This window comes from Podarcis muralis, chromosome 7 (genome assembly GCF_964188315.1).
Source record: "Podarcis muralis chromosome 7, rPodMur119.hap1.1, whole genome shotgun sequence".
NCBI lineage: Eukaryota > Metazoa > Chordata > Lepidosauria > Squamata > Lacertidae > Podarcis > Podarcis muralis.
The window spans coordinates 76,368,271-76,393,907 of record NC_135661.1 but is presented as its reverse complement, the minus strand read 5'-3'; the positions used below and the strand labels follow the sequence as shown (position 1 = coordinate 76,393,907).

The following is a 25,637-nucleotide window of genomic DNA, read 5'->3' as shown; positions in this document are numbered from 1 at the left end:
TGTTGCTTTTTATTCCTATTTTTAAAAGCTTGATTGTGTCATATTGTGGTAAGGCAAATCAGCTATAGGGTCTGCTCCATTGTCTCTAGAACCAGCCAAAATGGGTAAGAAAAGGGGTGCCAAAGTGGGAAGACTTGCCATAGCAGCAGCAGCTCCTATTACCCCACCTTGGGTTGCATCACGTCTTATGCCAGTTCTACTTGGCCCTGAGATGCTCTGCCTCACACTCTTCCAGTCCTAGGGCTTTCTTTTGAACCCTTTCAGCATCCTCAGCTAGATTATTCAGGAAGTTTGACAGCATCCCATAAGTGGTGGCAAAAGACACCCCTGCCGTGTCTCAGTTCTCCAAAGGACCACAGACCCTGGGTGCATGCCAGGAACCCCACAGGCTCTTGCCACTGCTCGGCAGAGAGAGAGGGAGGTTTTCTAACTTTGCTTCAGAAGCATGCCATTTGCACCCCTCAGACTGCTTTTGTCCCACTGCCTAGTCTTATGAGGCTCACAATTTACCTTTCCACTGATCAGCCATCTTGTAGGTGGGAGAAGGGGAGGTTCCAGATAGTTTGCCTAGTTTCATGGGCAATCGGGGACAGTGGGCTTCAGATAACTGTTAACCTCTGCTGTCTAGCCTCCTTTTGAACACTCTCAGATACTCCCCAGTCAACTCAACAGGACAGAAAGGATTTGCAGGCAGAGGATAGTTTGAAACGTTCCCTCCCCATCCCATGATTCTGATGATAATCCCTCTCCTCCCAATTCTGCTGTTAAGCTTAGGGGAGAAGCTCAAGGGCAGCAGGAGATCAAACATCATTGGGATCACAAGCCTGGCAGCTGAGGAAGGGGAAAGCAGGCTGGGAGGGAAAGATTTTGAAGTACCTCTGTTAAGACTTACTTGCTCCTCGAGATTCTTGACAAACAGACGTTTGAGGACAGGAGGACAGGATAGTTTGTCTTCTCATTTCAGCTGCTCACACTCTCTCCTGTCCTCTCTGGACTTTGTAGCAGAAGAGCTAGAAGATCTCAACAGACTGATGCTCTCGTTCTTGTGAATTGGTGCTAGCAACAGGAAATCTGTGGCCTGCCCTCAGCTAGGCTTTGAGCATAACAAACAGGTGCAGAAGAGGCTGTGGCTGCTCGCTGCCTGGCAGTGGCGTAGCGTGGGTTGTCAGCACCCGGGGCAAGGCAAGTAATTTGCGCCCCCTAACCCGTGGATTTTAGCACTCGAGTGCGAGCGCGCCCCCCCAAGATGTTGCACCCGGTGCACCCCCACGCTACGCCACTGCTTCAGGCCCCCCAATAAAACATTTGAGGGGGCCAGTCCCCTAGTTGATGGGCATTGCCAATGTGATCAACTATGCAGGGCGGGGTTTCCTTACCTCCCCCCCCCCCAATATCATACTGTATTCACGTTGGCACCCCTGATGAACTCAGCGGGGTTTACTTCTGCCCCGCAAGCCTTTGCACCTCCACGTCTCCTTTCCTCTCTATATGTAAGAGGGTGAAGGTCAGGCTGGCAGCGCAAATAAGCGCCCCGCTGCTGAAGGCCTCGCCCGCCATGACCTCCTGGTCCACGGGCAGGGCAAGAAAGTGCCTTTTCCTTGGGGGGGGGGAGTCTTAAATTTCAAACCATTATTATTATTATTATTATTATTAATATCTAATGTGCGTGGTTTCTCTACCTCCACCGACGACTCGCCACGTGCGAGGAGGAAGGCGGGCTCCCTTCACCTCCCCGTCCCTTCAAGGGAAAGGGAAAACGATGTGAGGAAAAGCGACGCGGGACAGCGAACGAGGTTCTCCTCAGAGCCTTTTCCCGCCGCCCCCTCGCAAGACAGCCCTGAAGCAGAGCGCGGCGTGAGGGGCGGGGCCCGACGGAGTCTCGCTACCCCCCAACGCCTCTCGAGGCGGCATGAGGGGTGCCGTGTCAAGGGCGCCCGCGGGCGTAGCGGCGGCTCCTGTCAGGGCATGAGGCGGGCCCGGCGCCTCTCCCCCACCCACCCCATCCGCCCACCCATATCCCGCTCAGGAGGGGCCGGTGGGCTGGCAAGCGCCTCACAGCAGCAGCACCAGAGAGGAAGAGAAGTCCGCCTCCTGCCGCCGCCGCCTCTTCATCCCCAGCAGCAACTTCCCTGCCCGGCTCCCCGCCACCGCCGTCTCCTTCTCTCCCTGCTTTGCAGTAGCAGCCGCCGCCGCCACCGCCACCGCTCCTCCTCTCCTCCCGGGGACGATGCTCTGGCTCCTCAGGGGCAGCTCCCGAGCCGTGTCCCCGCGGCGCCTCCGCTCCCCCGGGCTCCCCTTCGCTGCCTGGCTCCTGCTGCACCACCTGGGGGTAGCGCCCATGGCCAGGGCTTCCTCCTTCCCGAGACATGGGGCTCTGCTATAGCCTGCGCCCGAGGCTCTTCGGCGACTCCGGAGGCGGCGAGCGCGCCCCCCCAGATGTTGCGCCCGGTGCGGCCAGCCCCCCTGCACCCCCCACGCTACGCCACTGCTGCCTGGACCCCCTCCCTCCTGTTTTGAATTTTGACATCAAAATTCCCAGCTGCAGTCTGCTAGGTTACAGAATTCCCTTTTCTAAGGCTTGGCAGCTACTAGCTAAGAAGGTGAGAATAGGTGGCTTGTGTTGCCTAAGGACTAATTGAGCAGAGGCCAAGTAGGGATGCATCATGGCTGAACTCGTGTTGTTGCAGGAGAATCTGAACTCTCTCTTAAGTTCCTCCAAAGAGTCACACACATGATGCGTTTGGTGAAGAAGAAGTTCGTTTATTGGCTCTGTACAGAAGCATGGTCCAGGGGGATTGCACCCAAAGGCTGGACCTGAGGCTTGGCAAGCCCCCTCTGTTATACCCCTCTCCCCTTGCCATAACCTTTCTTGACCAATTATATTCCCCAATTACGCTTATTCCCTTATATAGTGGTGTTCTGCAGCTTGCATCATCTCTTATTTGATTGTATACTTTTTGCCACAAAGCCAGCCATGTGCACGTCTACCTCATGTCACATGAGCTTTTACTTACTGTTGCTGACACAGTCTCTGACTACCTATGACCACCCTTTCCAGGCCTGAGGCTCACCACAACGTCAAGTGAGTCTGTGCCCCAGGTCCAGGTTCCAATTCCATGTTTGCCTCATTGCTACTTGGTAGAAAGCTCAGGAGAACTTTAGCACAGTGCATTTCCTTCAGATGACAGACCAATGGAGGCTCATTGCCTCTTTGTCATTCTCTGTTTGCCACTCGTACAAGCAGTGGTGTAACTGTGTAAGATTAGAGAGGATGGGGTGGTCTCATACTGATACATGGTTTTAGATGAGGCCTACTAAAATGCCATGTGGGGAGAGGGGGAGAATGTGGCCATGGTAGATGGGTAAAAATCTTGGAGCAGAAATTGCATCCTGTTTACTAGTTTTCCTCTCCCCACGCCTCGCCAGCAACATAGTTCTGCGCAAACAAGCTCCCTCTGGCCAGGAATGCGGCTTCGGCTAGTTGTTGCTATCTTATCTCATCCTCGCTGGTTACCTTCGCATTCTTTTTTGCTTTTAGTAGTGTGACAATCAGGAGGAAGAGGGTATAAAAGGGAGACAGAGGGAGATAGCAGGACGGAGAAAAGCACGAGAAATCTCGAAGCAAAACCTCCAAGAAGAGGACTGAGCTTGGCTGCAAAATATAAGTGCGGCAGGAGGTAAGGAGTTGAACTTTTCTCCTCGTTCTAGAATGATTTCCGTTTCTGTTTGAGCTTCTTTGCGTTAAAGGAGATTCTGAGCTCCTTGCTTGGTGGGGGTGGCAGAAACAATTGCTGTTGCTGTTGTTTACCTTTTATTTGTTTTGTTTTTTTTTTACATTTTTATTGTTATTATATTAACCATTACATTATAGCTATTGTGATATCATATATCATATCATTAACAATAATATTATTGTTAACAATGATGTTCGAGAAGGCTGCTCTTCTTCCCCGCGGCAAATAACATGCCATCACCAGGGAGCAAGCAGAGCTCGTGCTGCTATAAAGGTGTCCCCCTCTTCCCCCCCCCCACGCCCGAGTTTAATAAAAGGCGTCTATAAGCATTGCAATGTAGTTCATGGCCCCACCCGCTTTGTCAGGGCTGCGTCTCAGCACTTGCTGGTGTGTAAAAATAGTATCTGCGCCACTTCTGATTAGAAAAACTTCACGGCAAGGGTTCGAGGCAGAGCAGGGCAGAAGATGGAGCTTCTCTTGGTTCTGGGTAGGTGCTGCCGCATGAGCCTGGATAGCTCAGTTGGTTAGACCATGGTGCTGATAACACTCAAGGTTGCAGGTTCAATCCCTGTATGGACCAGCTGCATATTGCAGGGGGTTGGACTAGATGATCCTCAGGGTCCCTTCCAACTCTACAGTGCTATGATTCTGTGACTTTCTCATAGCCCTTTTTTCCTATAGCTGTATTTCATTTATTTATTTATCCGCTATATGTATATAGCTTTCAGTCCAAGATAATGTTACAACCCAAGATAATGGGTTGCCTTCAACTAACATTTACTCAGAGTAGACCTATTAAAATTGATGGATCTTAGGCATGGTTATTAATTTCAGTGAGTCATGAATCATCGCTGAATAAAGGTTAGTTGACAAGAACCCAATGTGGATATTTCCCCCAGTATTGAGTATTGCCCTTTAAGAATATTTCTGGGCTCTTTCTGCATCACTTATTTCTACCCTTTGACTCCTTTTTTTATCTCCCCCTTGGTGACATTTCTAAAAATATTCTTCATTTTATGGTGACTTTTGTGAAAGTGGCAGGACAAGGCTTAGGCAGAATATGCTAGGGATACGCACAGTGCATTGGCTTATTTATTTATTAAGTGTTTTATCCAAAGTTTTAGCCAAAAAAAAAAAAAAAAAAGAGGAATCCTTAGTTTGTGTGTAAATGCTTCCTTTAGTCAAGTCTCTAGAGCAGGCATGGCCAAACTCAGCCCTCCAGCTGTTTTGGGACTGCAACTCCCATCATCCCAGGCTAACAGGACTAGTGGTCAATGATGCTGGGAGTTGTAGTCCCAAAACAGCTGGAGGGCCAAGTTTGGCCATGCCTCCTCTAGAGGAATGAACAATTTGAGTTCAAAAAAGATCCACATCTCACATAAACATGTTTTAAGGGTTATGTGTGAATGCATGCACATATAGATTTCTGAGAGATTGACAACAGGCACAATTCTTCACTTTATTGAAATACTACCTACTGCTGCTCAAACAACCCACTAGTCTCAGTGACATGCCCTAAGTAAATTGATTTTCCCACATAAACCGCAGATTGTAAAGATGACCAGAAAAGTGTGTGGAAAGATAGCATTTAACTATTAGAGCTTTCTTCTCCTTCTCAGATAAACTGAGCCACAAGGAATCACTGCCATGGATCTTGCCATAATAATAGAAACCTTAAAAAAAGACCTTGCTGAATTGAAGGCTGCTTTGGAGAAAAAAACATTTGAAGCTGTTTCAGCTGAAGCTCAACAGCAGTCAAATTTATTAAATAACATTACGTTGGAAATTGCCATCACAGGAAGATGTGGTGTCGGGAAATCATCTTTTGTCAATGCCCTGCGAGGAATGAAAGATCAGGAAAAGGGTGCAGCTAAGACGGGGGTGACAGAAACAACAATGGTGCCAGAAGAATATACACACCCTGCATTCCCCAAAGTCAAATTTTGGGATCTACCAGGAATTGGAACAAATGAATTTAATGCAGAGGAATACCTAACAAAGGTCAATTTCAGCAAGTATGATTTTTTCTTCATCATCTCCTCGGAACGCTTCACTAAGGATGACACCAATTTGGCTCTTGAGATCCAGAAAAATAAGAAGAAATTCTACTTTGTGCGCAGCAAAGTGGATATCGATATAGAAAACACCTGGAAGTCAGAAGGCATCAGTGAGGAGGACACCTATGAGAAGATGCAGTCTGAGAAGAAGGCTCTTGATGTTATACGGAAAGAATGCTATGATAAATTGAAGGCGTTAGGTGAGTCTTCTCCAAGGGTCTTTCTGATATCAAGGTGGGATTTGAGCAAGTATGATTTCCCCCTCCTTCAAGAGACCTTTGAAAAGGAACAGGATGAAATCAAGAGAGATGTTTTAATTATGTGTCTTCCAATTTTAACAAAAGATAGCATTAAAAAGAAAAAGGCTGCCATGGAGAGCCTGATATGGAAAAATGCCATGGTGAGTTGTACTGTTGGGTTGATTCCTCTCCCATTCCTATCACTTGGTTGTGACATTGGCATTGTGGTTTGGACAATGAGCCATATCTGCAAAGTTTTTGGCTTGGATGAAAATTCTCTCAATATACTAGCAAATCATGTGGGGAAACCTGTTGAGGAGTTGAAATCTGTTATTGAACATACCCCAAGCACTGGTATGATCACAACAGAATTCGCCGTGAGTCTCTTGAAGAGGTCAGTAATATGGGGAGCAATCACAGCGGTAGAGCTGGTTCTGGATTTCATACCTGTGTTGGGGTCTCTCTATGGTGGGGGCAGTTCTTTTGCTACCACATTCTACTTGCTGAAGAATTTCCTGGAAAATGCTGTGAAAGATGCAGAGAAAGTTCAGGCAAAGGCTGCTGAGCCCAAGAGACGCAAGTAAACAGCCAATACATCTACCTGGGAAGAGACATCCAGGTACAACATGCATAATCTCATCTTTCTACCACAGCATCAACCAATTGCTTTCTTCACAAGTTCGACTTCTGGTCTTGCAAAATGGCATCCTAGCATGCTTCCTTTATTACTCTTCAGCTCAGCACTTGTAGCACTGCCATACAGTGGTACCTCGGGTTACATACGCTTCAGGTTACATAAACTTCAGGTTACAGACTCCGCTAACCCAGAAATAGTACCTTGGGTTAAAAACTTTGCTTCAGGATGAGAACAGAAATCGTGCTCCAGCGGCGCGACAGCAGCAGGAGGCCCCATTAACTAAAGCGGTGCTTCAGGTTAAGAACAGTTGTAGGTTAAGAATGGACCTCTGGAAAGAATTGAGTACTTAACCCGAGGTACCATTGTATTTCGCAAAGTGAAAATCTGGACACAAAAGTTATAGAGCTTTTTGCTTATTGGGGAAGGGGCAAAGTTATAGAGATGGAGAGGGCAAAGTTGATGAGCTTTTTTTGACAAAATCTCCCAAAAACAAAAGACGTTTCTGAGCTATTTTAAAGGAAATTCACCCCAAAAAATCAACACTTCTGACATTTCACAGACATTTTTACCAATTTTCAAAAATTCTGCTTGGACACTACTTCCAACAGACGAATCACAGACATAAGGCAGCCCTATTGTAACAATGCTTAATCAGTAGCCTGCATGGGCAATTTTTGTCCTGTTAAGAGGTTTCTTATCTCCTACCTGTCAGTGTTAAAGCGATGGATGCCTTCCCCTCCAACATGCAGCAAATTTGCAGTGGCAAAAAAGAAAAGAAGAGAAGAGAAATGGCTTCAGAGAGTCCTGTTGCTGATACGCTTAAGTAAATTGTGACGCAGAATTAATGTCTGAAGGATAATTTAGCAAAGGCGAATCTTAAAATTACAGCCCTGGATCAAAAAGTTACTGATCTTCATGAGGAGATATCAAAATCTGAAGCAGTTGAAATTAAACAAGATCTAACACAGATATCGTCTTGGGTGGGATCCTGCGAGACATGCTTATCCATGCAAAAATATACTATATAGTTCTGTAGCCTTTAGTATATTTTGTGGTTATTTTGTTATTTCTGCTTTTAAAAATGTTTTAATGTACTCTCTGCCTCCTTTGATTGCTATTCTTTCCTTTTGCCTTATTTACTTAATCTCAATGAAATAATAAATATTAAAATTTTAAGAAATGTTTTTTTCTGAATCCTCCCTACGGCAATTATTTCCCCAACTGTTCCAATTTTAGTTGTAAAAAATCATTTAATCCAGGCATGGGAAAGCTACAGGCAACGGTCGAAATTTAGGTGTCCTAACCTGAACCACAAGCCTGTTTTCTCTCAGCCTCCTTGCTGTAATGATTAATCTTTTCTTTTCTTCACCAGCTGGGTGGGTGGGTAGGGGAAGCCTGAGCCTTTGGGGAGGGTTTTTCCTTGGGAAGTAAGCATACACATACCCACAAATTTCCTTGTATTTTGGGATGCTATGAAAGAGAAAGACTGGTTCATCTTCAACATAGTTGGAGTAGAGGGAGTTTTGGGTGTCCTCCTGCCACAGATAACTCCAGATCGGTACTTCTTATTCTTTCTTTGTTTTTGAGGGATATGTGCTTTTTATTTTCCATTTTTTTGTTTCTTGGTTTTTGAGAAAACATTTGTGGAATGAGTTTAACCCTCCTCAGAATGCAACTTTTCTGTAAAGCCTTACAGCCTTAAAGCCTTGGAGGTTGAAATGTTCCCCCACTGGCTGCAAACACAAATAAACAGACAAAGTAATATAGTTTTTATTGACAAATAGCAAAACACTGTCACGGTCTGGGTTACAGGCAGTTGGAGTCCTGGCTCGGTACGTCGGGAGAGGGGTAGAGGACGGGAAGCAGGAATCAGCAGTCCAGGGGTCAGGAAGCCAAGAGCCCATGAATCAGGAAACCAGGAGTCAGGAAACCGAAGCACAGCTAGGTGGGTAGTGTATTGCTGTGGCAAAGAGCCAGAGGGAACTGCTGGTCTTATATACCCCTCCTGACCCCTGCCACCAGGTGCTACGAGTATTCTGTCAAGCCTCCCCTGTGCGGCGCCTTGCCCTTACAGGCCAAACTCAGGAAGGTCCCAATCCTGCAAAGCCCTACCAGTCACAGGGCCAGGCTCCTGCACGCACTCCTGACAAACACATTCCAACTCACTAGGTGTGACCAAGTATCTGTGCATTAATTACTCTGTATTCTCTCTGCTTATAACTGTGTTTTGGGTTCCACACAACTCTAACCAAATAGAGCTCTGTGTCCCCATTCATTATAATGAGGAATCAAATAATCCCTTTTTGGCCAAAGTGGGTGAAATTTGCAGGATAGGAGAACCTACAAATTGGATTGAGCCTACCTAAATCCAGGGGATCTTTGTGGAGGAAGTTAAGTGGGTTTACTTTCCTCCATACTTATTTGATATTTTCATGGGTGGGTCTGAGCACAAGCTTCTCAGACTCTGCCCAACACCATCTGATTTACAACACTGCTTTGGCTTTCTGAACAGCTGAGAGCGAACTGCAAGGGACTTATGTTCCATGTTGAAGCTTCTGTGGCGCTGAGAATGGAACTTCATGGGGAGAATTATGGCAACTGAGAAAGAGACTTGGGACAATATGGCAGCAGGGGCTCTAGAGCTAAGTGTTGCTAGAAAAATTTCAGTTTATTTAAGAACACGTTTCACTTGGGCTGTGCATCAGATCCAGCCCAATCCAGTTAATGAATTGGACTGGGCCAATTTGTATCAACATAGGATTGGGTCAGATTATGTTGAGGCAATCCCAGATCACACTAGATCAGGCCAGCCAACCCAGCTCTCTCACAATTCCATCTTTAAAAACAATTTATATATTTGGAATCACAACAACATATGAACCTACCCGGACCATGAGAACATCTTCCGAGACCCTCCTTCGTGTGGCCCCTCCTCAAGCGGTTTAGAGTGTGGCAACACAAGAACAGGCCTTCTCTGCAGTGGCTGCCCATCTGTGGAATGCTCTCCCCAGGGACGTTTGCCTGGCGCCTTCATTATACACCTATAGGCGCTAGGCAAAATCATTTCTTTCCAACCAGGCCTTTGGCGGATCTAATTTGCATCCTATGCCCTTTTAAAATGTGTTTTTTGGGGGGGGCGGTATTGTTCTGTTTGTTTGTTTTTATGTGGTATCTTCTGGTTTTCTATCTTGATTTTATTCTGTGAAACGCCCTGAGACCCCCAAGTATAGGGCGGTATATGAATTCAATTAACAACAACAACAATGCCAAACACCATCCAAAATGACTCAGAGCAACAACAACAATGACAAAAAAATATTATTTGTACCCTGCCCATCTGACTGGAATGCGCCAGCCAGCCTGGGCACCTTCCAACATACAGTGGCACCTCGAGTTACATACGCTTCAGGTTACACACTCCGCTAAGCCAGTCTGGAGGACAGAGGTGCCTGTCTGGAGGACAGAGCCTGTCTGGAGGACAGAGGTGCCTGGCGTGCTCTGGTCCATGGGGTCACGAAGAGTCGGACACGACTAAACGACTAAACAACAACAACATGCCAGAAATAGTACCTCGGGTTAAGAACTTTGCTTCAGGATGAGAACAGAAATCGGCCTCCAGCAGCACGGCAGCAGCAGGAGGCCCCATTAGTTAAAGTGGTGTTTCAGGTTAAGAACAGTTTCAGGTTAAGAACAGACCTCCGGAACGAATTAAATACTTAACCCAAGGTATATGAAACATCCCCTAGGAATTGGCTGCTATGCAAGGGAGTCTCTCAAACCTGAATCTCCTGGAGTGGTGAAAGTAGTCAGCTCCAGTATACAGCTGGACAAGAGGGAAGGAAACATGGTGTCTACCTCCGTAATGAGTTCACGGAAACAAGCTCTGGAAATTTGGGGTTGCCATGCTGAGGGCAGAGTTTGATGCTGAATTACATTCGTGAAAGCAAGCAATGCAAAACACTGGGAGAGAACTAATGCCAGTGCAGTGACCTCTTGCAGAATAGGAGGAGCTGCATGTATCCCCCCCACCCCTAGGGAGAAAATGCTGGGGGGGGCACACCTCGGGGTCTCATGGGGTTTACACTTGCCCAGCATGCTTCAGGGCAGGCCCCTCCCCCTGTGACAGCCTCTGATAACCACTTTAACCACAGAGTTAGGAGACTACATGTGTTTCCCCTCCAAATATCATATTGGAGGGGCGCCCCCTCCCCAAAAAAGATGATGGGCATTGCCCTTGTCCTTGTGAGAAAGTAGCAGGAACACAACTCCTGCTGGGCTTGGAGAGGGAGAGGGAGCCAAGCAACAGAGGTAACAGGACTGTGTGCTGGGGTGCCAACTTAAAATATGGGGGGAGGCATATAAGCCCTGCCTCACCTCATATATCACAAGATGTGGCGTGCGCACCCCATTTGAATGGCAATGCCCATCACCTTTTGGGGAGCAGCCCCCCTCCAATATTTCAATATCTCGGCCCCTGGGAGCTGGTTCTAGAACTGTGCGCAAGTCATTCTCATGCTCCCCAGCTCCTCTCCCTCTTTCACCCATCGCGGCTCAGCTCTGCACGCAAAAATGGTGCCCAGGCACTTCTGATTAAAGAGGCTGCTAAATCACTTTTGGGAATTGTACTTCTGTGAAGGGAATAGGGGCCTCCTAACAACTCTCAGCACCTTTAACTAACTACCATACCTAGAATTCTTTTGGGAAAGCCATAACTGTGGTATCCTGGGCATAGGGCTCCTGCTTTTACCCCACACCATATCCCATGTGGGGTTTCTTCAGTTATTCTGCCCTTTGGAGCCAGCCATGTGGGGATCACACTGCGTCAAAACTCAGGAGAAATGGGATGACATGATGCAAAGACTCCAAACAAATTTGTTCTTTGGACTGTTGGGGAAAACTTCCTTTGCATTCTCTTCCTCTGCTTTCAGGCTGCAGAAATTTCTGCTTCCTTTTGCTCTTTGTCATGACCCAGCACAATCCAAGAAATTATTTACAAGGGGGAGGAACTAGGGCGAACTCATTTAGGTTTCGTTTTCTCAGAAATCACCTGTTTGAGCAGAGCTGTGTGCTGGTCAAGGGTGGGGGAGAGGAAAACTTGGAAACAGGATATAATTTCTGCTCCAAGATAACAAAAAGCTGCAGCTCCCTTCCCCTTTCTAAGATTAAGCAGGATAAATAAATAATCAGCAACAGAGCTGATAATATAATTTATTATAAATGCTCTGTTGCTGAGCAGTACATGTTCGCGCTGGTTTATTATTTTTGGATCATATCTCAGAGTCCGAAAGACCCATAGTGATAGGGGCATTCTGCCATAGGGAACTTTATTAGCGCCAGCCATTTCTGAACTCTGTCCGCAGTACAGTGTGTCAAAAGATTTCAGATTAAAATTGCCACTGCTGGCACTGAGAGCGTGGGACAAGAAATTCCTGCTGTAGACGCTTCTCAGTTGGCTTTGCAGATGCAGCTGCTCCCTGCCTGCCTGGTCTGCACTGAGAAGGAGTCGGAGGGCGGGGGTGGCAAAGAGCTCCAGCTGCCAAGGCTGCAGGAAGCTGGGGGACAAGATGGGGGAAGGAAAGAGGAGTCTCTCTGCGTGAGGCTGGAGAAACCCTTGAAGGGATAATGCTAGGGACTCCTAAGGCTGAGGGTGTCAGATAAGACACAGGCTTTGCTGTCAGTCTAGGAACACTCTGAGGAGAGTTTGGTGTCCTTCCTGCCTGCCTGGTTTGCAAAGCCAGCTTCTCTCTCTCTCTTTTTTTTTTATAATATTTTTTATTGCGTTTCTTTTCATAGTTTTGTAGATTCCAAATAGTACAGAAGAAACCAAATACAAGAAACATTTTTTTTTAACAAAAGAAAAAGAAAAAACCTTAATAAAGTTATAGATATATAAACATTCCACTTTCCGTATATCCCCATTGGACTTCCCCACACCTTCCAAATCTGCATTCTTTGTAATAACAATATCAGCAATTTGTTACCTTATTTCAAACCTTGTTACAACTTTCAGTTATTATGTCTCCGTATTCAATATGTTGTATCTCAATTTTAATACTTTTAAAATAAACATAATATGTTTGGTTCACTTATCTTCTTTTCTCATTTATGACTTATTTTACCATTTGCTTAATCATTTTTGCTAAAGCATAACATTTCCAATAACATGCACTATCTTAAGATTCATACAACTTATAATATTTTTGCAAATAGTCTTTAAATTTTTTCCAATCCCCCTCAACTGATTCTTCATCCAAATCTCGGATTCTGCCGGTCATTTCAGCTAACTCCATGTAGTCCATCAACTGCGTCTGCCATTCCTCCAACGTGGGTAAATCTTGTGTCTTCCAATTCTTTGCAATGAGTATTCTTGCTGCTGTGCTAGCATACATAAACAAAGTTCTATCTTTCTTTGACACTTTCTGGTCTACCATGCCCAGCAGGAAGGCTTCTGGTTTCTTAGGGAAGGTATACCTAAATACCTTTTTCAATTCATTATAAATCATTTCCCAGAAGGCCTTCACTTTTGGGCAGGTCCACCAGAGGTGAAAAAATGTCCCTTCTGCCTCCTTACATTTCCAACATTTATTATCAGACAGGTGATATATCTTAGCTAGCTTGACTGGGGTCATGTACCACCGGTATATCATTTTCATAATGTTTTCTTTCAGGGCACTACATGCCGTGAATTTTATCCCGGTGTTCCATAACCTTTCCCAGTCTTCAAACATAATGTTATGTCCCACATCCTGTGCCCATTTTATCATGGCAGATTTAACTGTCTCATCCTGTGTATTCCACTTAAGCAGCAAGTTATACATTCTCGATAGTATCTTAGTTTTTGGTTCTAGTAGTTCTGTCTCCAATTTCGATTTTTCCACTTGGAAACCGACTTTTTTATCCAACTTAAAAACCTCTTGAATTTGATCATAATGTAACCAGTCTCGCACCTTATTTTTTAGTTTGTCTTGACTCTGCAGCTTCCAATTGTCTCCAATTTTTTCAATTATTTCCCAATATTTCGGCCATTGGGCCTCCATATTGGGCCTTTTTCGAGCCTTGGCCTCCATCGGTGATAGCCACCTCGGGGTTTTACTCTCTAATAAGTCTTTGTATTTCATCCAGACTGCAAAAATTGCTTTTCTCACAATATGGTTTTTAAACAATTTATGAACTTTAACCTTGTCGTACCATAGGTATGCATGCCAACCAAAAGCATTATCAAAGCCTTCCAGATCTAGGACATCAGTGTTTTCTAGCAAGAACCAATCTTTCAACCAGCAGAAGGCTGCAGATTCATAATATAACCTCAAGTCCGGCAGGGCAAACCCCCCTCTTTCTTTCGAGTCAGTTAATATTTTAAACTTTATTCGGGGCTTTTTGCCCTGCCAGACAAACTTAGATATGTCCTTCTGCCATTTTCCGAAGCATTCCACTCTGTCCACGATCTGTAGGGTTTGGAATAAAAATAACGTTTTCGGCAATACATTCATTTTTATAGCTGCAATTCTACCTAACAAGGAAAGTTTCAATCTTGACCAAATTTCTAAATCCTTTTTAATTTCCAACCAACATTTTTCATAATTATCTTTAAATAAATTCAAGTTTTTGGAAGACAAATAAATCCCTAGGTATTTCACTTTTTTAACCACACTTAATTCTGTTTCTCTCTGGAACCCCTCTGTTTCTGTAGATGTCAAATTTTTGGTCAAAACCTTAGTTTTTTGTTTGTTCAACTTAAATCCCGCAACCCGACCAAACTCTGCTATAAGTTCTAACACTCTTTTTGTACTGGGTTCTGGCTCCTGTAATGTCAAAACTAAGTCATCTGCAAAAGCTTTCAATTTATATTGTTTCACTCCGACCTCTATCCCTTGTACCAACCGGTCCTCCCTGATCATGTTCAGCAACACCTCCAGGACTGATATAAATAAGAGAGGGGATAGAGGGCACCCTTGTCGTATTCCTTTTTCAATTTTAAACTCTTCTGTCACCACATTATTAACTATCAGTTTAGCTTTTTGCTCTGAATAGATTGCCTCTATTCCATTCTCAAATCCCCGTCCCACTCCCATCCCTTCCAAAAAATTTTTCATAAACATCCAAGAAATGTTGTCAAAGGCCTTCTCCGCATCAATAAAAATTAACACTGCTCTTGTATTAAGGTTAGTTTGCAAGAGTTCCAAAATGTCAATAATGTTTCTAGTGTTTTCATATAAATGTCTACCAGGGAGAAAGCCTGCTTGGTCCTTGTGAATTACTTCATTTAGGACCTTTTTAAGTCTACTTGCCAAAATGTCTGCAAATATTTTGTAATCCACATTCAGGAGTGAGATGGGACGCGGCTGTCACAGATGAGCGTCAACCTTTCTTCCTTAAAAGATCTGGCTGAAACAACAAACCCGTGAGTAAGGACGTTTAACGCGGGGAACAAATTTTACTTTAAATTGGCTGAAACCGGGAGACGATAAAAAGGAAGTCCGCCTTCCGGTACTGCTTTTAAGATCAAAGCAAAGGACCTGAGAAGCGGAAAGCAGCTGAAAAGGGAAGCGCTAAAGAGGGACTGTCATGCACTTTCAGAAGTGACTGCTAAAGAGGAAAGACAGACTTTCTTGTGAGTAAATTTTCAAAAGAAAAATTGGACTGACCCCCCTCGGTAGGGGGCTATTGAAAGTTAAATTCCAAATCGTCGGGCTGCCGGAGGGGGAAACTGTTTAACTGCGGAACTGTTACAAACTTTTAGAGATGTAAGTGATACTTTTGAGCTTAAACAAGTTGGATTGGATACAAGTTACAGGCACCTTTCTGAAACTTTGTTAAAAGTTAAAAACACTCTGCAGGACTCTCTTTTTATTACTGTTCTGGGACTATTGTGTTTTTTTTAACATAACAGGGACTTTAATGGCGGAAAAGTTGCCTTCTTCTTTCTGAACTTGGGTGGCACTCCCCCTAGAGGATTTTGGAAATATAAAGGCCTGGGAACTGCTTTATGTTTATTCTCTCTCATTGGATTGTTTTTAAACTGGATCTGTCTTTCCCATGGGACAACAATAATTTGACCTTGAACATTGACTGATGAGTGGTACAGGAAAGACAAGAGCAGCCAAAGCAAAGGAAGCTAAGGAGAAGGAAAAAGAAAAAAAGCAGGCACAGCTTGTACAAACAACTTTGATTCAGGGACGCAGATCTTCGGTCCCAGCTGTGCTGGGCGAACAAAAGGCAGAAGCCGAAAAGCCCAAAAATCCTGCACAGGAAGATATGGCAGCAGGAGGATCTGAGGGAGTTCTGAAACAAATCTTGGAGCAACTGGCAGCTTTAAATCAAAAGGCTGACAACCAATCACTAAAAATTGACCAAGCTACATCTTCGATCCAGAAATTGACTGACCAGGTTTCCCAGCATACACAAGCAATTGAAAAATTGCAAGGAGCAACAGAAGAAAACCGTAATTTAGCTGGGGAAGCTATTCAAATAGCAACGGCAGCTAAAAAAGAGGTCGAGGAAGTTAAAGGAGAAGTCAAGCCTCTGCACAAACAAATTGGTGAACAGCAAGCCTATCTTTCTATGGTGGAACTGAAAAATCGTCAGAATAACCTCAGATTGAGGGCAGTTCCAGAAATTGAACAAGAAGATTTGATTGGATTCTTGACAACAGAATTCTCAAAATTCTGGGACATAAAGGAAGAAAGTGATTTTAAAATAGTTTCAGCTTTTCGACTGGGAAGATTGGTAAGGAAGGACAGATCCAGAGATTGTTTGATAATTTTGAGATCAAGGGAAGAGAGAGACAAAATATTAGGCCTACACTTCGCAAATTCACTGGAGATACAGGACAGAAGGGTCGAAATTTACAGAGATATACCAAAACAGTTATTGGACTTGAGAGCCACCTACTCAGAACTGGCAAGATTGTTGAGACTCAACACAATTCGTTACAGGTGGGAGTTTCCACAAGGATTATCATTTACTTATAAGCAGAAGAAGGTAAAAATAAGAACACCAGAGGACTTACAAAAGTTCCTGCACGACCACGGAGAAGATCTCCAAAAAGAAGCAGCAACTCATTGGCCTCTACCACAATCTGGGATACCGCCTGGAGGCGGACCAGGCCCAACACCCTCGGGATCAGAGGATAAAGAAGATACACCACTCTAGGTGCAACAAAATAGTACAGGATGTCTCTGCAGCTACTCAGTTGGAATATAAACGGCGGAAATTCCCCGGAAAAAAGAAGGAAAATATTTCACATATTGAAGAAAGAACAATTGGACATTATTTGTTTACAAGAAACTCATGTGACCAGGCTCCACAGGAAAGTCTTAGTCAACAAAAGACTAGGCCAAGAATTTATCTCATCAGACAAGGTCAAGAAAAGAGGCGTGGTGATATATGCCAAGGAGAGCCTGGCACCAAAATTTGTATTTAAAGATGAACAAGGAAGAATTCTGGCGATTGAAATTCAGACACAAGGAGAAAAAATTTTGATATTAGGAATATATGCGCCAAACGACGGGAAATCAGAATTTTTCAAGAAGCTGCATGAGACTATGCTGGACTATTTGGACTACAACAACATCATAATGATGGGAGATATGAATGGAGTGGTGTCTACACATATGGATAAGTCTCAAAATCAAAACCTAACATCTGATGGCAGACTGCCGAAAACCTTTTTTGAACTGATTGACAATTTGGATCTGATTGACATATGGAGGACAAAGAACCCCCTAGGTAAAGAAGGAACTTTCTTCTCTGAGGCCCACCTGTCCTGGACAAGGATCGACCAAATTTGGACGTCCAGAGGGCTGGCACCCAAGACCAGAAAGGTGGAAATTTGCCCAAAAACATGCTCCGACCACAACGCTTTGAAATTAGAATTCAGACTTACTCAAACCGGTTCCTTCAGATGGAGGATGAATGACACCCTTTTAAGAGATCAAGAGATTGTGAAAAAGGCCCAAAAAACGTTAAAGGACTACTTTGAGATAAATTTGAACACTACAGTAGAAAAAAGAATGATCTGGGACGCTAGCAAAGCTGTCATGAGAGGGTTTCTTATACAACAAAACTCAATCAAGAAAAAGCTCTGGAATGGAAAGAAGGACAAAATAATGGAGAAGATTCATCAGGGAGAGAAAAAATTGAGAACCAACCCAAAGTCAAAAGAAGTGCTGAGAGAAATTAAATTCCATCAAGCACAATATTCTAAATTGATAAATCAAGAAATCGAATGGAAAATTAAACAGATGAAGCAAAGATCGTTTGAATCAGCAAATAAATGTGGAAAGCTGCTAGCTTGGCAGCTGAAAAAAAGACAAAAGTTAAATACAGTTACAAATCTAGAGATTGAAGGGAGAATGGTTCAGAAACCAGAAGAAATTATGAAGTGTTTCCACAGATATTTTAAAGAACTTTACGCACAGGGGCCTCAGAAAGAATTTGAGATAGACCAATTCTTAAAGACAAATGGATTATCAAAAATAACTCAAGACAAAAGATCAATCTTGAACTCTAAAATAACTGCACAGGAAATTGAAGGTGCCATTCAAAGTATGCAGCTAGGCAAATCTCCAGGGCCGGATGGGCTTACCTCCAAATATTATAAGACTCTGAAGGACTACTTGATACAACCTTTGTTGGAGGTATGTAACCAGATTATGGATGGGAAGAGGGCACCAGAAACGTGGAAGGAAGCTTTCATCACATTGATACCTAAGTCAGAATCTGAAAAGACTCAGCTCAAGAACTACCGTGCAAAGCCAGCTTCTCATGCAGGCTCTATAGCTGCTCTGCAGCCTGCAGAATCTTAGAACTTTTCCAAAAAAACAAAAAAACTATTTCTTCGTCATGTGCAATTTTGTAATTTGAAGCCATTTGAGGCCCTACCCTCTGGAGCAGAAGAAAACAAGCTTATTCCCTCTTCTGTGTGAGATATTTGAAGATGGCTATCGTATCTCCTCTCAATCTCCTCTTTTCCAGCTCCTACCCAGCTCCTTCAACCGTTCCTCATGAGGCTTGGTTTCCAGAGCTTTGATTGGTCGCCCTCCTCTGTACAAGTTCCAGCTTGTCAATATCCTTCTTCTGAAGGATATGAGGAGCTTCCAGCTTCAACATCACTGTCTGCATCATGTTTTCTCCTCACCCAAGCAAATGACTTGCACACCTTCCCAGCTGGGAGCAACTTTCCAGAGCAGATCTTAGAGGAGATGTGGGGGAGATGAGTTGAAAAAGAGGACAGGGACTCCTTCCCCATTAACATTTGTCTAGAAGGGGGAATGGCAGCAAGTATTTCCTTCACCATAGGGGGAGATCTGCGGGAAGTGGGCAAATTTATTATTTTCAGTTTCTCTCAGTTTCTCATTTTTCCAATATTTAAGTTCAGCTCTTCCCAACTCCATATCAGCTGGCTAATTCCTTTTTTTAAAAGTTCTCATGAAAATTCATCAGGACTTCTATTTATTATGATTATTATTATTATTATTATTATTATTATTATTATTATTATTATCTTCCCCAAAAGGCAGTGTACAAAATGCAATGAACACAGCTGAAAAGCAGTTAAATACAATACAGAAAAAAGTAAATATGTTTCCAAACAATGCTAAATAGACACTCATGGCAGCAACCTATTCATCCACCTGGGAAAAATTGTCAGAATGAAACATCTTCAGTTGATTCCAGAAATTGTGGGTAGTGGGTTCCTGTTGTATCTCTGCAGGAATGCTATTCCACAGAACAGGGGAAGCAACACTCAAAGCCCTGCTCTGAATTACAGAAGATCAACCCAAATATCAGGAGTGAGTGGCAGATTGTATCCTGCCTGCAAGGCTGTCCTGATTTGCACTGGTTAATAGGGGCCAGAGAGTACATAAAGCTTTATTACCATCGATGTTAGATACCACCTTGGCTGTAATGGGTTTTTTAAGCAATAAATACATCATAGTACAAATGTTGCCACTGTTACATCAACGAGATCATGAGCTGCAGGCATCCACGCTATGAAGAAAGCATTGTGGAACAACACTGTTTATTTCGCAGCATTTATGTCCTGCTTAATTGCAGTAAACCTCAAAGCAGCTGAAACAAGCGATAGGACCCGTCCTGCTTCTTTGCAGGTGTCAAAACATTTCGCGCTGCCCCTGAAATTTCTACTGTCCTTTGCAAAGACTCCAATCTACACGGCAGTAGGAGGAGAGCTGGACTGGGAAGGCAGAGAATCATAGAATTGCAGATCTGGAAGGGACCCCAAGGGTCATCTAGATCAACCCCCTGAAATCAGGGCCATGTGGGGCTTAAATGCAGACAACGCGGGAGCTGCTGAGACGGGCACAGAGGCAACTACCGCAGAGGTAAAAGATTAACCATCTCGGATGCTTCAAGTTTCACGAGTGAGCCTTTGGGACCTTCCCATTTAAAGGCAGCTGCACTGCTGGCAATCAGGCTGCTTGGAGCTCCCTCTAGCGGGGAATGCGGCTCTGGCTATGCGTTGCAATCTCGTCCTCGCTCCTACTTTCGCTTTCCACTTTGCTTTTTGTAGTGCGACGACCGGGAGGGAGAGGGAATAAAAGCGAGAGCGAGGAAGAGAGTTGGACGGAGAAAAGCCTGAGAGACCAGCAAGCAAAGCCTCCGAAGAGGGAACTGAGCTTTACTGCAAAAAAAAAATCGGACTGGCAGCAGGTAAGGAGGTGAGCATTTCTCCTGCGCCTCTGATGTTTTCCGTGTTTTTTGTTTTTTTCTGAGCGTGTCTGCGTTAAAGGAGACTCTGACTCATTGCTAGGCGGGGGGCGGCAGGATCGTTTATTTTTACTCTTAATGATGTTGGAGAAGGCTGCCCTTCTTCCCCGCTGCAAAGGGAATAAATAACCTGCCATCACCAGGAAGTAACTGCTCTGAAATCAACGCGGGTCTCCCTTTCGAGCGGTGACGCGTGTTCATTCGACATCCCCCTCTGCAGCTGCTACGAGGCTGCCCTCCTGCTCCTCTCGCCTCCTGCCTCTTTCCCTTTTTGGGGTTTGGCAGAGTGGAGGGGGGAGCTCTTTGGAAGCAGGCAGAGCCTTAGCTGGGTGATCTGGCGCCCCTGGCAGAACCGTCCATATTGCGCCCCCTAGCCAAGGACAAATTAGCTCTTCTTTCCCTCTCGCTTCCAACCCCCGCCCCTCCACCCATTCAATTCCTCACGCACTTCCCCTTGTAATGAATTCTTTCACAAAAAATCCAGTATTTTTATGTGAGTTGACAGTTTTTTTAAAAAATGTAATTCAGTTGTAAAACAATACACAGACATACAAAAAATATCATACTTATTTGTTCCACAATAGTAAATTTCTGGTCTCAGAGCCGGAGGTTTTGGAGATAGTATACTCTCTCTCCCCCCTCCCTCCCCCCTCTCTCAAACACACACACATCCAAAGCCCACAGCCCACCTCTCTTGCCCCCCCTTGCAATTCCAGATCTCTCCACTGGTGCACACAGCCCTCCCTTCCAGGCTGCTCTTCGCCTGCCTACCCAACACACACCTGGAGCAGAGAGAGAGACCTCATTCATTACCCCCTCACTTTCCTCATGCAACACCCCCCTCCTCTCTCAGCAACACCAACACAAAATCTCAGCAGTCCTCCAGGTGACTTCTTCGGAGGGGAGAGAGCGAGGGGGGGGGGAGAATAAAGGTTTGCTAAGCGGTCAAGAGGCAAGGAATTTGTGCCTCCATCCATCTTCCTTCCCTCCCTCCTCCAAAGGCTTGCACATCTGTTTGTTGCAGCAGCCCTGGCTACAAGCTCCCCAGGTGAAAGGTGACTCTGGGGCTGGCCAGGGGGTGCTGGTTTTCAGGAGCTGAAATGGGGCCTCAGAGTAAGCAGGCAAGTGGGCGAGGGAGCCCAGCCAGACAGACCACCAGCCCTTGCTGCTGGGAATGGACAGACAAGTCCCAGGCCCCCTGTGGGGCAGTGTGAGGAGGTACATCTCTTGGGGGCTGGGGGGTGGCAGCTCAGAGACCACAGGTAGCAGCAGTGGCTCCAGAAGACTCCCAAGGAGAGGAGAGAGGAGGCTGAGGGAAGACTTCACAAGGGGGGGGGCTGTTTGAAAAAGGATGAGAGGCTGCCAGCTCTGCAGGCAAGGGGTGAGATAGCTGGGCTCCTGAGCCCCACAGGGGTGCCGCAGAAAGGAGGTCAAAGGAGCTGTGGACTCAAAAAGGTAGAAAACCTCTGACTTAAATGGCAAGCAGGGGCAGAATTTACACTACAGTATCTAAAGGTAGGATGTGCTCTTAAAACATACTTAAATAAAACTGCCCCAACCCCTTCTTATTTTTGACCAGACCCCCCTCTTCTGCACCTTAAGGCTGGTAACACTTTGTTGCATCTTTCTAAAAACATGTAAGGTTTAATCATCAATGTAATGGGCACAGTGTCCCTCCACAACCTAAAAAAAAAAAAAAACAAATCAAAAATGAGGAAGTGCAGTTTCTTAAAATGCTGAGAGTCCCCTTCCTCTTGTCCCCCTCTATATTCAGGGCTCTTGGGCTCTGCTCCTGTGTCCTGGGCTGGCTGGAAGCAGAGGAGTGGTGGGAGGCACCAGTTGGGGAACCCGCAAGAGAACCTCCTGGGGAATAAGTCTCAGAGCCAGGGGATTGGGGGTGGGATGGAGATGAGTGGTCAGAGGGAGAAGAGAGAGCAGACTGGGAGGAGGAGGAGATGTCAGAAAATGAAGAGGCAACAAGGTTTAGTGAGCAGGAAGAGTCTGTGGCAGAGAGGGGTCCAGAATCAGAGGCAGAACTGGAGCGGGGTCAAGAGGCAGAGCAGAGACAGGGAATCTCCCCCTTGTTTCCCTCCCCCCCCCCCCCCCGGTCTCCCAGAACATGAAGAGGAATGAAGAGGGCAGAGCAATGAGAGACAAGACAAAAGAAATTCAGGTTGCTGGGGACGAAGGAGCCTTAGAGAGTGGGGGATGTGGGGACCTACAGGCCTCACAACAGCTTCATTGGGGCAAGAGATACTGGGAAGAGTTGCTATGTTGACTCGGTCTGTGCTGTTTGGTTTTCTTTGAGTAAAGAGTTAACTTCACTGACAACGGGTGTTTTATTGCTCACCAATTCCAGCTCCTGATGTCCCATGACCTTTGGGCACCTTATCCTTGCGCTCTCTTCTGATTTATGGAATGTGACGGGATTCATGCCTTCTACCTATAAAGCTTTGTTGCTTGGCAAATGATAATAATATTGCCGAAACTGGAAATTTTACAGAGGGCATGCCACTCTTGTTAAATGCTTCTAGTTAGGCCAGTCGCTTAACTTTTTCCTGCTTCCTTTCTCTGCAGCGCACCAAGATCCACAATGGTGGAAGACTTTGAGGTAGCCATTTCTCAGGGCCAGTTGGCAGGCGCTGTGTCACAGGTGCTGGCAAAACCACTGCCCTTTTTCAACAGCACTCCGCTCCACATTGCCGTAGTAGGAGAGCCCGGCTCCGGGAAGTCCTCCTTCATCAATGCCATGCTGGGTCTTCGTGCCAATGACCCGCGTGCCGCTGCGACTGGCATACAGATGACGACTGTGCAGGTCAAGGATTACCCACACCCGACACTTCCGCAAGTGATCCTTTGGGACCACCCTGGAAGGGGAATGGCAACTTTTGGAGAGGACAAATTTGAGAAGAAGGTTGATTTGAATCACTTTGATTTCTTTGTCATCGTCGGCTCCCAGCGCTTCCGCTCCACCCATTTTGACCTGGTCCGTGAGATCCAAGATATGGGCAAGAGCTTCTACTTTGTGCGCACCAAAGGAGACCTGGACCTGTCGGCCGCCAAGAGGCAACAGCCATCTGACTACAGTGAGAAGAAGGTCCTCTTGCACATCCAGGAGGACTGCAAAGAGTGCTTGGTAAGAGAAGGAGTGAGGGACCCTCAAGTCTTCATTGTCTCCAACTGGGAAGCCGACTGCTTTGACTTCCCCCTCCTGCAGGAAACGCTGAAGAACGATCTCTTGCGGCTGAAGAGGCAAGCCTTTCTGCTCCGCTTCCCTAGCATCTGCCTGCCTATCTTAGAGAAAAAGAAAACCATTGTGGAGGAGAAGATTTGGACCAGAAGGCTTGTTTTGCTGGTCGCTCTTGGAAGCCCAGTTCCCTTCCTTCTCCCCATATTTCTGCTTAGTAAGTTCCGCTCCTGGTGCTTCCTAGACTTTGGCCTGGACAATCCATCCCTTGCAGCTCTGGCCCAGTGTGTTGGAAAGACAAGGACAGCCCTTAAAGCAGCAATGCAGTCCCTGGGAATCTTCTCTGGCATTTTATGGGTGCTGCCAGACTTGGTGGGACTCTCAGTGATGGCTTATGAATATCACCGCTGGGAGCATTTCCCCATCTTTGGCTGCCTTCTGTCCGGAGGGATTTCGCTTCCTCGCACCTACTTCATGCTGCAGAAATGCATATCGGGTGCTGCTGATGACACCCAGAGGGTTCTGTCCAAAGCTCTTGAGGCAGAGGGGAGAAAGTCCATTTAGCAGCAAGCAGATGTGCCATGATGACTAAGTGCTTGATATATAGTATCTGGTGAATTATACGTTTCCATTTTTAAAACAACCACCACCAAAAGACATTAAAATAATAATAATCAGATGATCAGGTTTTTTATTGTAAAAATTCCATAAATCTTAGGCGTCTCATTTTTTTAAAAAAAGCCTAAGTGTAATAATCTGAATGCCAGCATAATACTCCTTCAGTTACTTTTTAAAATTACTCTCTCTATCCAATGTATAAGAATTAAGACCAATACCAAAAAGAGACTTTGGGACAAATGGACCTTTTCCTATTCATAATTCTTTCAGTCCATTAATGAATTGCTCTGTATATGATGCCAGACTAGAAAAAACTAGTGACCTATGTGAACCTGCTTGCAAGGATGGTCTCAAGTTAGAATTTATGCAGGCTGCAGCATTCACTTTCTCTCCCCCTCTCTCTCTATATATGCTGCATTTGAACAGGAGTTAGCTCTGTATCACAAGTCCCATGCAACATCTATTTCAGAATTTTCTTTCCCTCAGACACACTCAAACTGAAGGAGGGCATTCAGCTAGACAGGAGCCTCCACATTGGTGAAATAGAAAGTTGAGATAATTTTAATCTGTTCTAGTATTTTAACTCTTGCATATCTTAAAGCACGACTGTAATTGTTTCCTGGTTTTATTGTTTTATCTCTTTGCAAACCACTTTGAGGTTTTATTAGAATCAAGTGCTGTATAAGTTTTCATGAAATAAACTAATTGGTTAAATTAATCTCCTTGCTACTGCCAGGAGATTTGTGTTATAATCAACACTGCTTTCACATGGTCACTCTAATTATTTTAGAAATGTTCAGGAAAATCCGAATGTACGGCAGCCCATGTTGGTAGTGTAGCTTTTTGGGGGAGAAAAAACCATACACTTTTGTATCTGGGTTTTCTCCTTTTGAAATATGGCAAACTGACTAATCAGCTTTCAGTTTTCCATGAAAGTCTCAGAAATGAAAAATATTGTGAATTATCTAGACCCCCCCTCCTTCTTTGGCGATCACTTATAGCCGAGTAAGATTGTCTTCCATAAACACGGTTTTAACAGGGAGTTTGTGACTGTGGAGGCCAATTCTGGATCCACACGTCCTTCCACAGTGGGGACATAGGTTTCCGGATGAGAGTTGATCACGGTGTAGATTTGCCAAGCGTGCCTTCCTCCTAGCATGTTTCTCCCTTGCGTCCTGAGTTCAAATGTCTTTAAATCCCATGACACCTTTGGTAAAGGCTGTTCTCCAACTGGAGCGCTCACAGGCCAGTGTTTCCCAGTTGTCAGTGTTTATACTACATTTTTTAGACTTGCCTTGAGACAACATGTCATCGACATGATAATAATGCATGGGGAGGGGTGTTTATAGTGAGCCATCCAGATACCATTCCACTCTATTAATAGTTTTGCAACACTTCCCCAATGTCACTCAGTTACTGACATCTGGAAGATCA

At 45.1% G+C, this 25,637-nt stretch overlaps 2 protein-coding genes across 4 annotated transcripts in view; both read left to right on the top strand.

The window, feature by feature from the left end:
- Positions 1 to 24,921, top strand: part of LOC114603443 (interferon-inducible GTPase 5-like) — a 67,402-nt gene extending 42,481 nt beyond the window's left edge. Inside the window, exons 1-3 of one of the 3 annotated variants that reach the window (XM_077932555.1) lie at positions 19,896 to 20,013; positions 20,202 to 20,341; positions 22,976 to 24,921. In XM_077932555.1, coding sequence (XP_077788681.1) covers positions 22,992 to 24,149 — 1,158 coding nt within the window. In that variant the 5' untranslated portion in view covers positions 19,896 to 20,013; positions 20,202 to 20,341; positions 22,976 to 22,991 and the 3' untranslated portion in view covers positions 24,150 to 24,921. Of the gene's footprint in view, positions 1 to 19,895; positions 20,014 to 20,201; positions 20,350 to 22,975 lie in introns of those variants that run through there. The other 2 variants (XM_077932554.1, XM_077932556.1) reach the window with 2 other exon arrangements.
- Positions 5,266 to 7,847, top strand: LOC144328568 (interferon-inducible GTPase 5-like). The gene has a single exon (XM_077932550.1). The coding sequence runs from the start codon at positions 5,382 to 5,384 to the stop codon at positions 6,612 to 6,614; it is 1,233 nt and encodes a 410-aa protein (XP_077788676.1). The 5' UTR covers positions 5,266 to 5,381; the 3' UTR covers positions 6,615 to 7,847.
- Positions 24,922 to 25,637: the final 716 nt, after the last annotated feature.

Coding starts and splice junctions, on each gene's coding strand:
- LOC144328568 (XM_077932550.1), top strand. CDS start 5,382: ATGGATCTTGCCATAATAATAGAAACCTTAAAAAAAGACCTTGCTGAA.